At 37.1% G+C, this 17,466-nt stretch overlaps 1 protein-coding gene across 1 annotated transcript; it reads left to right on the top strand.

Moving 5' to 3' along the window:
• The first annotated feature begins 574 nt into the window (after window positions 1-574).
• Window positions 575-1,036, top strand: LOC122118972 (transcription factor BTF3-like). The gene has a single exon (XM_042692943.1). The coding sequence runs from the start codon at window positions 727-729 to the stop codon at window positions 1,024-1,026; it is 300 nt and encodes a 99-aa protein (XP_042548877.1). The 5' UTR covers window positions 575-726; the 3' UTR covers window positions 1,027-1,036.
• The last annotated feature ends 16,430 nt before the right edge of the window (window positions 1,037-17,466 follow it).

The following is a 17,466-nucleotide window of genomic DNA, read 5'->3' as shown; positions in this document are numbered from 1 at the left end:
TTTTACTAGAAATGGTTCTTTACAAAAAAAAAAAAAAAGACACAGTTCAGTGCTTCATATTTGTAATCCTAATTCCTCAGGAGGCTGAGCTCTACCCTGGTAGGGAAGTCCAGGTGATACTTATCTCCAACTAATCACCAAAAAGCTGGAAGTGGAGCTGTAGCTCAAGTGATAGAGTACTAACCCTGAGCAAAAAAAAAATCTCAAGGAAAGTACCCAGGCCCCGACTTCAAGTCTCAGTATTGGCACAGGAAAAAAAAAAAAAAAAAGCACAATTCTGTCAGGGAAGAAGTTTAAAACTCCAACTATATTTTCCTTTAGCAAAAGTAGAAATATTTTCTTAGAAATATTGAAATTCTTAACCAGATATAAAGAAGAAAAGGATTTTACTCATTTTTTATTTTATTTATTGAAAGTGTTTGGAAATTTCCTGCAACATAAAAATTGACATAAAAATCCACTTAAGGGGCCATCTTGCTTCCGAGCATGTGTGCGTCTAATTTCAACTGGTCTGTCCCAACCCCCTGAGTGCCAACCCTAGCCCCCTGCGCGGCCCCATTTCTAAAACTCGCCAAACTGCAGGCACAAGTGCGCATTGGTTGGGAAGGAACTGCTCGTAGAAAGAAGAAGGTGGTTCATAGAACAGTTACAGCAGATGACAAAAAACTTCAGTTCTCCTTATAGAAGTTAGGAGTAAACAATATCTCTGGTATTGAGGAGGTGAATATGTTTACAAACCAAGGAACAGTGATCCACTTTAACAACCCTAAAGTTCAGGCATCTTTGGCAACAAATACTTTCACCCTTTCAGGCCATGCTGAGACAAAGCAGCTGACAGAAATGCTTCCCAGCATCTTGAACCAGCTTGGTACAGACAGTCTGACTAGTTTAAGGAGACTGGCTGGAGCTCTGGGCAAACAATCTGTGGATGGAAAAGCACCACTTGCTACTGGCGAGAATGATGATGATGAAGTTCCAGATCTTGTGGGGAATTTTGATGAGGCTTCTAAGACTGAGGCAAACTGAATTGATTGAGTCAACTTCTGAAGAAGATATAACTTGAAGAAGTTATAATATGACTGCTTTTTAAAATTCTTTTGTTTAAGGGGCTGATAAAATCTAGATCTCTTAATATTTTCAAGCCCAACCCCTTGGACACTGAAGCTCTTTTCAGTTTTTGCTTATACAAAATTCATTCTTTGCAGCTAATGAAGCTGATAAAGCCTGGGAATAAAGGTTGAAACAAAGGTTAATAAAATTGTTTGCCTAGTTAAAAAAAATCACTTAAAGGATTAAAATATGTGCTTCTCTGGTCATCATATTCATTGGTGAAGACTTATTCTCATGCTTAATATTTTATGCCTCTTCCAAAATCAATGTGCATTTCTTAAATTGGTCCTAAAAGCTTATTTTATTTAGTTCTTAAAAAGATCTTTTAATTGAATATCCAATATATGTTAGTACTTCTACATATGACTGAGATTTAAAAAAAATGTATTCCCTAATCAAAATCATTCAATATCTTGGCATGATGAAAATTTGGTTCCCAACTAGAAGTGTTTAATTTTAATAGGACAGTTCCTAGATATTCCCATCTGGTATCCACATTGGCAGAATTGTCTATTGTGAGAAAGAGAAAAGAGTTAATCAAAAAGACAGTGTCTAAAGACTCAAATGATTTTCATTTAAGTTAGGACTGACTAATTCCTAGCAAATCTGGACAAGTTACCTCAATCCTATCAGTCTCTGTTTCTTTATTTGCTACAAAAATAATTAGTAATCCATGGATGATCTGAGAGCCAAAATGTTTTAATAAGGATAAAAACATTTAAACTAAACAATATTACCTTAATAATGTGGGTAATAAGTGGTAGCATAGCTAGCACATCTTTGTGGTACCAGGAGAAAGAACAATATAGTTGTTAATTTGAGAAATCGTCTCCCATCCTTCTCCCAAACAAGCTTTATTTGACCCTATACTTTGATTTGCCTCGGTATGCCCCACAGAAACAGTACTTATTGCATTCTCTTTAATTTTTCCTGATATTCTGACCATAGTCCCTGGTGACCATTCTTTTTTTTTTTTTTTGTCAGTCGTGGGGCTTGAACTCTGGGCCTGAACGCTGTCCCTCAGCTCTTCAGGTTAAGGCTAGCACTCTACCACTTGAACTACAGCACCACTTCGGTTTTCTAGTGGTTTATTGGAAATAAGAGTTTCATGGACTTTGCTGCCTGAGCTGGCTTTGAACCGTGATCCTCAGATCTTAGCCTCCTGAGTAGCTAGGATTACAGGCGTGAGCCACCGGCACCTGGCTTGTCCACTCTTATCTTCACCTCTGTTACGCAGTATTTGGGGAACCTCTATCATTGTATCATTGGCTTCTGTATCATATTCTTCTATTACAGGCTGCATATTAAGATACTGCTAAAATGGGAGAGGAGGAAGGGGTAGGGAAGGGAGTATAGTAGGAAGGGAGGAAGGGGACTGAAATGGGAGATGGATGGAAAGGGAAAGGAGGAGAGAGGGAGAAAGGAGGAGAAGAAAAGAGAAGAGGGGAGGAAAGAGAAGGGGAAGTGTGAGGGGAGAAGGAAGTATAAATGAGCCAATCATGTATTATGTCGAATTATGTAAAATATTCTGTTTTCAAACTTTAACTATAAAGGGATACTTTCAATTCAAAGAGAAAATACGTCTTAATTTATGAGCCAAAGTGAGAAATAACAACTTATTTTCCTTTACTTCAGTTACGTGTACTTTGATGGTTCCTTCCTTTACCCAGCTGACAATCAGGTGCTGTCTCTGCCAGTCCTAGGCTACCCCGGGCCAAACTAAAGCAGGAAAATGTTTTACCTGTTTACATTTGACTCAATCCAGGCCTATATGTACTGAGCATTAGAAGTAGATATACTGCTGTGTGTGAAGGATGGAACATACATGTTCTCTCTTGGAGTGCTTGGTCCACTTGTAGTGCTTGGTCTCTTCTTTGAGCATTCCAGTTTGGAGAGTGATTGAACAAAAAGATGAATGAGTGGAAGATTAATAAGGAGCCTCAAGGGGCTGGAAAGGTGGCTCAGTGGTAGAGCGCTTGCCTTGCATGCATGAGGCCCTGGGTTCGATTCCTCAGCACCACATAAGCAAAAAGAAAAAAGCTGGAAGTGGTGCTGTGGCTCAAGTGGTAGAGTGCTAGCCTTGAGCTGAAGAGCTGAGGGACAGTGCCCAGGCCCAGAGTTCAGGCCCCACGGCCGGACCCAAAAAAATAAAAAATAAGAAGCCTCAAAATTTACTCCAAGTCAGTCTCAGCCTATGATATATGTATGATAATTACAGATTACATACACGGTATGGTTTTCATTAGAATTGTAATTTTATTAGACATTAAAACATTCCATTACCACTGCTTTTTTATTTAGTTGCCTCTGAATGCATCATCTCTTCTATATACAGAACAGCTCCAGATAAGGATCTGGAGAAAGATCAAGAAGACAACTTTTTTTCTGCTAATTTATTTTATTGATATCTTTTTTGTTGTTGTTGTTCATGGGGCTTGAACTCTGGGCCTGAGCACTGTCTCATCTCTTTAGCTCAAGGCTAGCGCTCTACCACTTGAGACACAGCACCACTTTGGTTTTCTGGTGGTTTTATTGGAGATAAGAGTTTCACGGCCTTTCCTGCCCTGGCTTTGAACTCAATCCTCAGATCTCAGCCTAGGATTACAGGAATGAGCCACCAGTGCCCATATATTGGTATCTTAAAAAAAAATACTTTTAAGTAGTTGTACAGAAGAGTTGTCTATTCGACAAAGCAGTTTAAGAATTCAGTGCGTCTTGATAAATGTCACCCCTTTCAACATTTTAACCCACCCCTTCTAATTTACTCTTCCCTCATTTTTCTTAAAATTTTTAGGATATATGTATTGAATTTTAGCAAAGCAATATATACACAGTGCATCTTGATCTGTGTCATCCCTTCAACATTTCACCCCTCCCCTTGACCCACTCCTCTCTTATTTTTTTTAATTTTGTGGTATATACAGTGAATTTTTGCTTTCATTCTCCCCACTTTCTCCCTTCATTCATCTACCCTCTTCCCTTGGCCCCAAACCAGCTCTTGCAAGTATCCACTTCATGGTACCTTGTTTGCGCAAGAATCACAGAGCTTTCCCACTAAAAGTTCCAGGTTCCAAGTACTCCTCAGTTCTGAGCAAACTGGGTCACTGTCTCCATAAAGATATCATCTTAATCTTTCCTCTCCATACTGTTCAATGTATCTTGCATCAGTGAAACCTGGTAAAGATACTACTGTGTGACAGTATCTGTGGTTGTTGAAGAGAGCCTCTTCAACAATGGTGCTGGTTGGCTATACACATGTCAAAAGCTGAAGTTAGAGCTTTATATATCACCCTGCACCAGAATCAACTCCCAATGGATCAAAGACCTCGAGGTAAGAGCAGATACCCTGAAAATATTACAGGAAGGTATAGGGTATATGCTAGGGCTCCTTGGCACAGGTTGAAACTTCAATAAAGACTCAGAAACACAACAAATCAAAGAAAGGCTGGATACATAGGATCACATTAAATTGCAGAGCTTCTGCATGGCAAAGGACATAGCTAGCAAGATAAATAGAAAGCCCACAGATTGGGAGAAGACCTTCACTAGCCATACAACAGACAAAGGGCCTCATATACTTAGAGCTCAAAAAATTAAAACCCCCAATAACAAATCCTCAAAGAAACAACCACCTCATTAATAAAGAATTAAATAAAAAATTAAAAAGTGACTTCTCTGGAAGGAAATAAGAATAGCCAGTAGACACATGAAGAAATGTTCAACATCTCTGGCCATACAAAAGGATACAATCAAAACTACATTGAGATTCCACCTCACCCAGTTAAAATGGCCATTATCAAGAAACAAATAATAATAGATGGTGGCAGGAATGTGGCCAAAAGGGAATGTTATTACACTGTTGATAGGAATGTAAACTGGTTCAACCACTCTGGAAAGCAGTATGGAAGTTCCCCAAAAGACTATATATAGAGCTCCCCATTCCTAGACATTTACCCAAATGACCACAAACAAGGCCACACTAAAGCTACCAGCACAACTATGTTCATCACAGCATTATTTGCCATAGCTAAGATATGGAATCAACCAAGATGTTCCTCAGTAGATGAATGGATCAAGAAAAATGTTGTATATATATACACAAGATAATTCTATGCTTCATTCCACCAGAAAGAATGGCATTGCCCCTTTGATAAGGAAATGAAAAGACTTGGAAAAAGTCATAAAAATCATATTAAGTGAAATAAGCCAGACCCAAAGAAACATAGGCTCCATGGTTTCCCTCATTTGTAATAATCAGTATCTGTCTAGGATAATCCTAGCAGGATCACAATAGTTCAACAGCTATGTACATATGACTATATAAAATGATGCTAATTGAAATGAATGCTAAGAAATGGAAACAAGAGGTTTTGGGGATTTTGTTGTTTCTTAAAATGTACTATGTGAAGTTATTTTTTTTCATTCATTTTTCCTCCTTTGGGTTAACCCCTGTTGGCACTGTTTTCGGGTTTTTTTGGTACCCTGTATCTTGTATATATGTTTATCTAATTTGGGGAAGGGGAGGGGAATTAAAAAGTGATGAGACAAAGGACAAAGGGTGAACCAATGCAATAGTGATACTTATAAGGCACTATGTTTAAAATGAACTTTACAACTTGGTGGGGGAAATCAAAGGGGATAGAAAGTGGGAGAAAATAGGGAGAGGGTAACACTGTTAGACAAGAAATATACTCATTAACTTACTTATGTAACTATAAACCCCTGTACATCACCTTTACAATAAAATAAAATATTATTTTTTTAAAAAGATACTGTGTGCTGAGTGCTGAACTTGACTCCTCATATATTCCATCCTAGAAATTCTCACCATCTTGCCTGTGTCTGGTTAGAACTGGGAAAGGCTAAGCAATTTGGGTGGAAGAGATGTAAAGAGAAGCTTTCTAGGGACTTCTGGAAATAGCAAATTCTTTCTGGAGATAGCCTCTCTCCTGTTAATGACTTAGTACTTTCTTCACCCATCCACCAACCTTGAAAAAACTAGGGTTGGAAGAAAACAACAGAGTCAGTATTATAGACAAATAAGGAAGAAAAGGAGAAAGAGAAGGAATAGGGGGAGGAGGAGGAGTATAAGCCAGTGTGAATCAGATTTCTGGTTTCTTTGCTAGTTTGTTCTAGCTGAGGCATTGCAGTTGGCAATTGTGGAAAAGTCATGATGATTTTAATTAGAAGGCATCACGTTTGTGCAAAAGATTTATCCTGGCAGGAAGAAACAGAGGAGCCGGATAGAAGTGATTGCTTCAGCTTTATAAAGTACAAAGATAAGAAGTGAAAAGAATAAAAGACTTGAAACAATTAGATGGCTTGCCCCCCAGTTTAAATTACCTGGAGTTTGCATTGATTGAAATTCTGAAGTTGATTTGGTTAAAAGTAAAACTTGTAAAACCTACATACTTTACAAGAGTGCTAAAGTCCCTGATTCCATTAGTAAAATCTAATCCTAGCATGCTTTTCTGGTCCCATGCTGCTGCAAGTCTTTGATGAATTTTCAGATTTTGTTGAATGGGGATAGTATCTTTGATACTAGAAATGTGAGATCAGGTTACAAAGAATAGAGATAATCAGATCTCATTTTCTGTGAGTGTGTGAGAGAGAAAAAGATCAATAAATGACAGACAAAAACAAAGAGAGACCGAGACAGAGAGATATGGGGAGGAGCAAGAAAGAAGTTTTCATGAAGTATTCTGCTTTAAACTTACCATGTAAAGCCAATTTTAGTATTCCTAAGGCTAAAATAATATATAGAGATAAAATAAAGTAGATTAGGAATTCAATACTTATTTAATTATTCATTCTGTATCTCGAGATTACATCCATCATAATGGCACACCCACCTAGAAAATAGTTACCAAATCTCCATTTTAAACATCATGAGGGAGCATGAGAACAGCAGGTTGAAGCAAAAGCAAGCATTCTTTGCATTACATTATTAAATGGAACACTTAATCAGACTTTTTGCCAAGACAAAACTTCCCATTATATCGTTATAAATAGAACTATGGGAAAAAGTGTTTGCAAACTGACAGGCAGTGGAGCTACATTTGCTGTCTAGTCATTTCAGTTGGCATTTGTCAAAAAAAGAGCTCACAGATACCCTTGGAGCCCGTGGCTTTAACTAGTTCTGTTTATAATTTACTCTGAAGTCTGATGTCCCAATTTGCTAAATAGTACATTTTTTTCAGGAAAGAGATGTCATATTCTCCTCTTGCTTCCTCCCCTTTCATTTCTACTTTGTTGTTAAGTCATGGGCAAGTATACAAGCATTATATCAGCTTTTCTTGAATTATCTCATAGAAAAGCACTAGGAAGATTTGTAACCTGCATTTCAAAACAGTGCTCACAGGAAGCCAGATTAAATTTACCCAGGTTTACACACACACACACACACACACACACACACACACAAATAAGGCTTATGTTTGGCTAGTGGTTGCTCTAAATCTTGCTTTTGTCCATTAGAGTTAAAGAAATGAAAAGCACGAGTAGTGCCTGTTGCTAGGTAAGATCTTGACCTAAGGTATATAGCATGCAGAGAAGAATTAAATTCTCATGAGTGGGGTAGGGCTAGGATGTAGCACAGGGGCAAAGTGCCTGCATATCAAGTACAACATCCTGAGTTCAATCCCACTACCACACACACACACACACACACACACACACACACACACACAGACACGACAAAAAAAATTACAGTTAAATTTTCATGTTTTTTTCAGAAACCTCATCCTTAGAGAAATAAGTTCATGGAAAGCCAGGACTGGCCGGGCGCTGGTGGCTCATGCCTGTAATCCTAGCTACTCAGGAGGCTGAGATCTGAGGATCGCGGTTCAAAGCCAGCCCGGGCAGGAGAGACCGTGAGACTCCTATCTCCAATAAACCACCAGAAAACCGGAAGTGGCGCTGTAGCTCAAGTGGTAGAGCGCTCGCCTTGAGCTGAAGAGCTGAGGGACAGCACCCAGGCCCAGAGTTCAAGCCCCACGACCGACCCAAAAGAAAAAAAAAAAAAAAAGGAAAGCCAGGACTGGTAGACTCAAAGAAGACTCTCAAATTTGCATTTTAAATAATATGGTAGAAACTGACCCATGTTCTGATAGTGCATTTCTAGGACTCATTAATTGAAATGGAAGGTTAGAATGTCAAGGCACAATCAGATCTGAAGCTTCTGAAGCATTCCCAGATCAAAGAACATCCTGAGCTGGATTCATCGAGAGCTGGGATTCCCCACTACAGGTGGGCAGAAGAAACTCTGAGCTGATGGATTTGTGCCTGAACCATGGCGAGAAACATGGTTAAGTGAGTGATCCAGCTGGATTTAAGTGGGACACAAATTAGTTCCTTAGGGTCTGTGACACAGATGCCTATTGGATGAGTGCTCTGTTAGAAGCTAAACTAAAATTTACAAGTGGGCTATTTCTCTACATAGGTGATATGAACATCAAAGAGGAAATGCAAGATCCCTATATGCTTGTCTTCTGCTCTCCAGATGTTCCTCCAGTTACTTCCTTCCTTTCAGCCTGGCTTTTCTCTAGAAGGAAAACTTTGAAGTGGCTGATCAACATTTGAATTAGACCACTGAGGCCTGGAATTCTTGAGATCTTGCCTCTGACAAAGACTTAGATGGGTTATCAATCAACTATAACCCAAAAGGCAAGGAGGATCCAACTTTATGCAAACCTTGAGGGGACTCCTATCTCTTGCATTAAGCTAGTAGCTTGCTTCTTCTATGTGTCTACCCCTGTATAGAACCAGATGGTACTGACCGTTGGTGACCTTGGCTGTAGACATGTAGCTCAGGAGGTGGAATAAATCCTGGAATGTTGGATGCTCCTCCTGAACTAATCCAATGCAAAAGTGGATTCTGACTTGGTTCAGAGGAAGCTTGTCATTCATTCATTCATCTTTGTTTTATGTTAACGTTGTTGTGTTTTTTGTTTTTTGTTTTTGTCGGTTGTGGGGCCTGAACTCTGGGCCTGCGTGCTGTCCCTCAGCTCTTCAGCTGTAGACTAGCGCTCTACCACTTGAGCCTCAGCCCCACTTCTGGCTTTTTCTGCTTATGTGGTGCTGAGGAATTGAACCGAGGGCCTCATGCATGCAAGGTAAGCACTCTACCACTAAGTCACCTTCCCAGCCCCTATGTTAGCATTGTTTGGTAAAGCAGACAAGTTTTCATCTGTTTCAAACTTGTGCCCCCTGTACAAAACTGTATACCTTTTCCTTGCCATGATTTTAACAGTCAAGGTGTAATAACTCAAGGCTCAATTCAACTTGTTTTTAAATTCTGCTTGTAGTTCTAAAGTTGTTTAAGCATCAGAACTCAACACGTTTCTCAAGAAGCATCCTTCTTTAAGAAATCTATGTTTTGATTATATGCCTTATACCTATTTGTATCTTACTATCAGTTGGACTCTTTGACTTTCTTGTATGATCACTGATGATAATTTTTGTTTTCAGTGCCATAGAATTCACAGGAGTCTGTTATTTTTCAAACTAAATGCATAAATTAGACATTATCACCAACTTTAAGTTTATTTAGATTTCTTATCCGATTTTTATTTCCTCCCCTTTCTTAACTCTTTTGCCCTGTCCACAGTTGGTATTCTTGACATGATTTCCCAATTGTCCAGAAAGTTATGAATTCAGTCTAAGTTAAAAGTTTCTTCCTTTCCAATGTGATATTATCATCCTAGAAGGAAATCCTGCCTCCTGCTATTGATCTTTCCAGGATGAGAAAGGAGAAAATTCTCTGAGTTTTGCAAATGTCACATTTCTTGAGCCTATGGTGCCACTGAACTCATAAGGCCTTGATGAAAGATATATCATTATATTTTGTGCAATCCATAAAGAGAAATATGTTTAACATAAAGAATTTACTAATAGACTTGCACATAGCAAGACTACTTATACTGATGACTAAAACAATCAAAACAGCTACACACAAAATATGGTAATAAAACACATTTCTTTATATTGACATTGATATAGACACATAGGGAAAAAAAATCTTCCCTAATAAAGAATTTTCATCTGGATTTATGAAAGCTATTGTTAGTTGTTATTAGATTATAAGGAATAGTTCAATCTCAGATGTTAGACTATGTAAAATTATTTTCAAATCAGTGAAATGCATAAGTTCAAAGTGTTTAGAGATTAGTGTTTGCCTATCTTTTTTTAAAAAAAAAACCTCTAAAAGGTTTGGTAAGCATTTATACTTCACTGTCCTACACTAAACTGGATTTCCAGATGTCTTAAGGTCATTTATCACTGACTAAACCTCTCTGGATTCAACCTGATGCTTTCTCCTACTCCATCAGGATGGAACATTTTAGAAGCTAATGTCTATAATGAGGTGTGTATATTTTAAAGACCCCTAGAGCAATGGCATATTGACTTGTTCCATGCAGTAGACATCAATATGTAATTGCATGTAAAATGACACTGAAAATATACTCAATCTAACAGCTGGCTTTATGGTATTAGTTTTCAACACTCTCCATCAGATCCACAATAGACTATCACCTTACTAATTTTTTCAAACTAAGCACAATCAGCCTTTCCATCCACAGTACGTGATAGATGCTCTGAACATGATGATGCTTCGTGTAACCTAGACACGGACAAGTCACTCTGCTACTGACCCGTGTATCCTCCCATGGCATCAGAAAAAATCATGATGTCAGATGATAAAACAGAAGTATGAGATCACGAGCTGGGAAGGTGGCTCAGTGGTAGAGTGCTTGCCTTGCATGGATGAGACCTTAGGTTTGATTCCTCAGCACCACAGAAGCAGAAAAAGCCAGAAGTGGCGCTGTGGCTCAAGTGGTAGAGTGCTAGCCTTGAGCTGAAGAGCTGAGGGACAGCGCCCAGGCCCAGAGTTCAGAACTCATGACTGACAAAAAAAAAAGTATGAGATCACTTTGAGCTACAATAACATAAAAATGACTAGAACATTCTCTGTTTGTCATTTTTCCCTACTTTGATCAATAGCAGTGTTTTCCACTTTGGATCATTAGCCTGATGATTAATATTAATTTTAATTAGGAAAATTTTTCACAGTATGTTCCCTCTCTTTAAAAGTCATGATATACTACTTTAATATTAATATTAAATATATTGAACAATATTAATATTAAACATATTGAACAAGTCTGCTGTAAGGAGACCTGTTTAACTTTTCATAATCAAATTCTTAGTCATTTTACCATGGAATCCAATTCTTATTTTGTGTTAAACAGTTTAAGATGTTATTCATTTTCATTCCATTAGGAATGATTAAAGAGATGTATAAATTAGTTTTATTTTGTTTTTTATTGTTGGTCATGGGTCTTGAACTCAAGACCTGGGTACTGTCCCTGAGCTCTTTTGCTCTACCACTTTGAGCTACAGCTCCACTTCTGGTTTTCAGGATGGCTTTGAACCATGATCCTCAGATCTCAGCCTCCTAAGTAGCTAGGATTATAGGCATGAGCCACCAAGCTAGATTTGTTATTTTAATTAGTCTGTTTAAGTGAGAAGCCACCAAATAATTTCAAGTAGAGCAGTAATATAATCTACTATACAGAGGGATAAAGAAATCAAATCTTTTTCATTGGTAAGAAAAAAAGTATGTGTTCATTCAAATATAAAGGAGCATCTATTATATTTGAGGCATTAAATAAGATGCTGTAGTTTGAAATTCAAATGATTACAGTATAAGGTGATAAAATGAATGCTATCCCCTGGGTAAAAATATCAAGATAATATGTTAAATAAGTATTGGGATAGAAAAATTTAGTTCAACAAACGTAAGTTGTAGTTACTACTATGTACAAGGTAGATAGATGTTCCTTCCTGTAGCCACTGAGATAAATCTAACATTTTATGGGCTATTTCATACTTGATGGAAAAGGGTTGAAATAAGTCTTTACCTAAAGACAACCTATTAACATATATTGAAGGAGATTACACAATTTTTCCAGTTGTATCCACTTGTAACAAATGATCTAGCATTTCAATTCCCATTTTAGATTTCAATTCCCCAGGCCACAGCTTTCTAAAACAATGTATTCTGTAATTCAAGTTTATAGAAAAACTGAAAACAAAGGAAAAATGAAAAATCCCTAGCTTGAAACTAGATTACTTCAAGACAAAAAAAAACAATTGACTAGGGTTTTCTTGGTTCCTGATACATCTTTTAACTTGTATTATGGTCCATCTAGTTCAAAACTCTTTTATTAAAAGAGGTAGCTCAAGACAGGGTTTCTGTTTAAGCATCAACAACCACAATAATGACAACAAAAATAGTAATTAGATGCACTGTAGCCTTCTAAGTAGTGGTGGCTGGTAAGAATTTTTTTTTAAATAAAATAGCTGTTGGTGCTCAAGACAGTGTCTTCTATGGCATTCTTGTACTGTATCTAGCCCTAGTACTTCCTCTTTCAAACACCTTTAAGTTTTGGCACAAGATAGTATTTTTATTGCTTACTGACCCACTCTATTAGACAGCTTCTTAAGTAGATGGATTGTATGTTATTCAATCACCTGGTCTTATTTCAACATGTTGACATTATTTTATAGGGAGTATAAATATAATTCTCTGTTCTTCAGTATTGTTAATCTAACCAATTTATTGGTATTTTTGAGAGTTTCTTTAAACTTCAATACTCAATGTTAATAATGTCACATAATGTTTCCAGATTATTATCAGCCTTTGTAAAGCCCATTCATAATATTGTCTTAAGGAACTCTTGTTTGTAGTACTGTTATCGGTTTCTATCCTGCAAACACATGGTTCAAATAAATTTTAATTATATAAGTACTGCTAAAAATATATGATATATTGTAATTATATAAAGAATATGTTTCCATTCTATTATATTATATATAGAATTATATGCAAGATGGATTTCCATTTTGACTTGTCAGTAAAAACAAATCTTCAGCTCAAAAGAATTTGTGTATCTAATAAGTAGAAGAATTTTCCACAGATTTGCTTCTGGTTGAAAATATGCAAGCCCTCTTTTTACTCATTATCCACATATTCTGGTATTCAGTGCCTTTTACATCACGGTAAATTCCAGTAGTTTTAAAGGCCTTCTTTTGCCATCATGATATTGTGTGATTGAATATAGTGGATAGTTGGAGTATTTCTAGAAACCTAGGATAAGTAATAACAACTGGTTCATACCCTAACATATAATAATCAATATCAACAAACCTTACCAAATCCAAGCTAAGTCAATCCCAATTTCAGTCTTCTCTTAGCCTGATCTCAAAAGTACTCTTGTGCACGTCAGTGAAATTTTGCTTGAGAGAAAACAGAAGGGAGGGAAATGTGAAACAGGAAAATGGCAGATTTAACTAATTTTGGTTAAATATTTCATTTATTTAATCTATCAATGATACTTTTGTAAAACTTATGCTCTGTGTGCACATGCTAGGACCTCCAGAGCCTTAAAGAGGCTCACAGAATTAAAGATTATGAACTTTAAGCTTCATTAATGTTTTTACCTCTGTTGCATCTTCCATTGCTTTGGCTATCCACTCCAATATTTATTCTCTCTGTGTGACTTCAGGCTTTCAGAAGTCTCTGTTAACTCCCATGATAGCTAGTTCTACTTTCTAAGTCTTTTTTTTCCACTGCAGTTTTTTTAGCTTACACTCTACTTGTTTATTCCTTTTCCATTTAAATTTGGTTTTCTTAGATGAAAATAGCAAACCCTGAACAGTCAGCTGTGACCAGGATGCAGGGGAGTGAAAACGTTTGTCCCAATTAACAGCAAACATCTAGAAAGCAGAAAAATGAGTCAAGGAACATAAATACCTGGGGTGGTGGCATCTGCCATGCTTGGTTAATGATAGAGTGTCTCTAGTCTATTGTGTTCTTTACAGTCTTTCCATCATAATTAATCCTTTTCATCAGAATATTAATAACTGCCATATTGATCAATTGAGTTTGAAATGATTATAAATCTACTATCATGTTCAAGATAAGGAACTGGCATCCCTGATTCTAGCTGTGCATCTGGGTGTGGACCCCTTAAATCTATGGAAGGATCTCTGGCACTTAAAGGGTCACACAGGATCCATAAAGGCATCTTTAGTATAAGTAAACACTTAATGTGCATGTGCAATATATGATTTCTCATATTATAAAATTGATCTCTCTAGCAAGGCCATCTTATTGTGGGTTATCTGTGATTTGTGAACATTTATCTTCTCACTATTCTTCTCATCCCATGGGACATCTCCCAAATCATTCCTCTACCCAGATCCTCCTCTGAGTGTCCCATGAAACTATCCAGAACACCAGATAGTTTAAAGTCATATTTATTCCAGATCTGCTTTTGCTCTTTTATTTATTTTTACAATGAATACCACCACTCTCCTTCCATGCCTGCTGCCAAAAACACAAAGCTTAACTTGTGCTTCTCCTTTCTCATTTGATTGTTCAATAAAGTTTGCCAATCTCAAGTCTCAGTATCTCTCAGGTCCATCTGTTTCTTTCCAGCCCACTGTGACTTATTAGTAATGGCCCTGCTTCCATGATAAATTAAAGCAGCAGCTCTCCAACTGGCTACTCTTCTACCCACTTTTATCTTCTTCATACCTTGTCCAAATAGTTTTACATTACTATCCAGTCAGTTCAATCAATAAAGTACTAATTTCTTCATCTATTTTGTCGCTGATTTTTATGAACTCTAGTGTTCTCAGAATAAATTTAATTTTTTCATCATTATATGATAAATTTCAGTCCTTTCATATAATCTCTCTTGCTTTCAGCTCATTGATGAAGTAATCCTCCTCCTCCTCCTCCTCCTCCTCCTCCTCCTCCTCCTCTTCATCCCTACTTTGGGTGCCAGTACTGGGGCTTGAACTAAGGGCCTTGCACTCACATTTGGCTTTTTTGCTCGTGGCTGGCACTCTACCACTTGATCCACACTCTACTTCCATGTAGTGCTCTTTCTTGATGTCAGGCCTTTATGTTGTGTTGTAGTGCCATCCTGAAATTCTTTCCTATTTTCACTATTCATCTTAGGTGCCATGCGTTCCAAATACCTTCCCTGACCCTGGCCTTGGAGTTCACCATTTCTCAGCATATGACCTGGATCTGCTTCTACCATGGTTGCTGTTGGGCTATATTCACCATCAGAATTATTGTCCTTATTACTAACATTAATTTCCCATTTACTTGATGCTACATTCTGTCCTTGATATACATTTTCTCATTTAATCCTCACAAAATCTCATGAGGCTGACTCAGTTTGTTCATTTTAAAGGTGAAGTAACCAGGGCTTTGTGACATTAACTTGCCCAAGCTGACACTGTTTAGGAAGTGGCCATGTTATGAATTAGGTCTGGTTTGATCTAATGGATTCCAAAGCACAGCCTAATTGCTGTCCATTCATCATGTTTTCTGGTGATAATTTATTTTTTCATTCTTCCCATTAAACTTTGAGCTGGCTTCTCAAGGGAAGAAACTGCCTAATCTCTCTACATACCAGCAGCACCCAACACAGAGCCTAACCCAGGGGAAAACTGTCATGAAAAATGTCTTTAATGCCTTAGTGATGAATAAATAAATGAATTAATTAATAACTTTGGCATTTTAATGACATTGATTGATTAGATGTAGAAATCTGGGGTAAGTACTGTTGTCTCTTCTTATTTTCATCTCAAAGTTTGTTTCCTAGTTGCCTGGCACAATCTTGTATTGGATTGTTTTTCCTTTATCTAAAGGAAAAACATTTAAAACATTTACTATGCTACTAAAAAATATTTTAATCAAAATTTGGATGTGTTTCTATACATACTAACTTTGAGGGCTTCAGAGAGAGAGGGACAGTACTGGCAGTAATGTATGACCTCTCATGGAAAATATACTTCCAGTAATTTCTCAAATGAAGTTCCACTTGAAAAGATAATAGAAATGATGAGATTATGATGTCCTCTATCATTTCATGGTTTCCAAGAAAATAATACTGTAATTTTTATGAGGGGAGGGTTATTTATTATATTTTTTCTCATAGAAACATTTCTCATGAATGTTCTGCTCCATCCTACCCTATTTCTCCTATGTCTAAATCAACTGACTTTGATTTCAAGTATCTCAAGTGAGTTTATATGCATTTTTAAAAGCTGTTAACTTTACAGAAACATTTCATCTTTTTTGGGTTCTCTCCAAAGTCATCCTTAAATTTATTCTTTTATTGGTACAATAAATATTATTGTTAAATAATTAAATATTAATAGTATTAATAAATATTAATAAATACCTTAAATATTTAAAAGTATTTTTTCTATTTTACTACCAACCAATTTAGTGCAATTATAGCACACAATGGCCATGAAGAATTTTGAGAATATTTGTGTCTACAAAACCTCATTCTCCCATAGCTCAAAGGAGACAGGTTTAACTCATTTCCAGATGCTTTGAACTCACAGGGACACAGTTCTAAATCATGTCAGAATTGTATTCACCCAGGTCTGCCTCTGAGAAGGTACTCTGTTAATCTTGATCTCTTTCCTAATGGCGGAATGATGAATTCACCCACGCTTTCTTTTTCAGCTCAGTTCTCTCAACCCACCTAAGCATCTTTCAACAAATAGTCTAAGTATCTTAATCAGGTTTTCTCTTCTCTCATCACTTCTCCTGTCAGGGGCCTGGCATTATGCCCAGTGGAGGGAAGAACAGACTATTTCCACTAAAGCTCATCAGTGGGATTTCCATTAGGTTTTTAGGTGCCACCATTGAGAGTTACAAAGGCTCCCATTTCAGGAGCTAAACAGACTAGGTGTTTTTGGCCTTTCTGGCTCCCTGGAATGGAAAAACCATTACTCAAATCTTTATTCCATTTACTCCCTTTCCAAATTGTCCCTCCCTGCTCCATACACACATTCCTCTCCATTTTCTTTGACTTTCTTGATTAGAATTTCCTTTACCCTCACTCATCCTTTATTTCCAAAGCTACACCTCTCATCTGGCATCTCGCTGCCCCATATTATTGTTTCCTCTAGACTTACAATATAGGATTCATATTTATATCTGGCCAGTCGCTGATAGCACATGCTTAAAATTCTAGCTATTCAGGAAGCTGACATCTAATCATTGCAGTTCAAAGCCAGCCCAGGCAAGAAGTAAAGTTGTTACTCAAGTGGTAAAGCACTAGCCTTGAGTGAAAATACTAAGGGACAGTACCTTGAGTTCAAGCTCCAATAATGGTGCAAAACCACACCCACATAGAAAAACATACGGCACCAACTTCTCTTTGTTAGAAGGTCAGAATGGAAGAACAGAAAAATGGACTAAATTTGTATATAACAGTGATATATAAAATAATATGTATAAGTAATATATGATAT

This window comes from Dipodomys spectabilis, unplaced genomic scaffold (genome assembly GCF_019054845.1).
Source record: "Dipodomys spectabilis isolate Male_0828 unplaced genomic scaffold, ASM1905484v1 ptg000158l, whole genome shotgun sequence".
Taxonomy (NCBI): Eukaryota; Metazoa; Chordata; class Mammalia; order Rodentia; family Heteromyidae; genus Dipodomys; species Dipodomys spectabilis.
The sequence above is the reverse complement of the archived record's forward strand: the minus strand, read 5'-3'. Positions and strand labels throughout refer to the sequence as shown.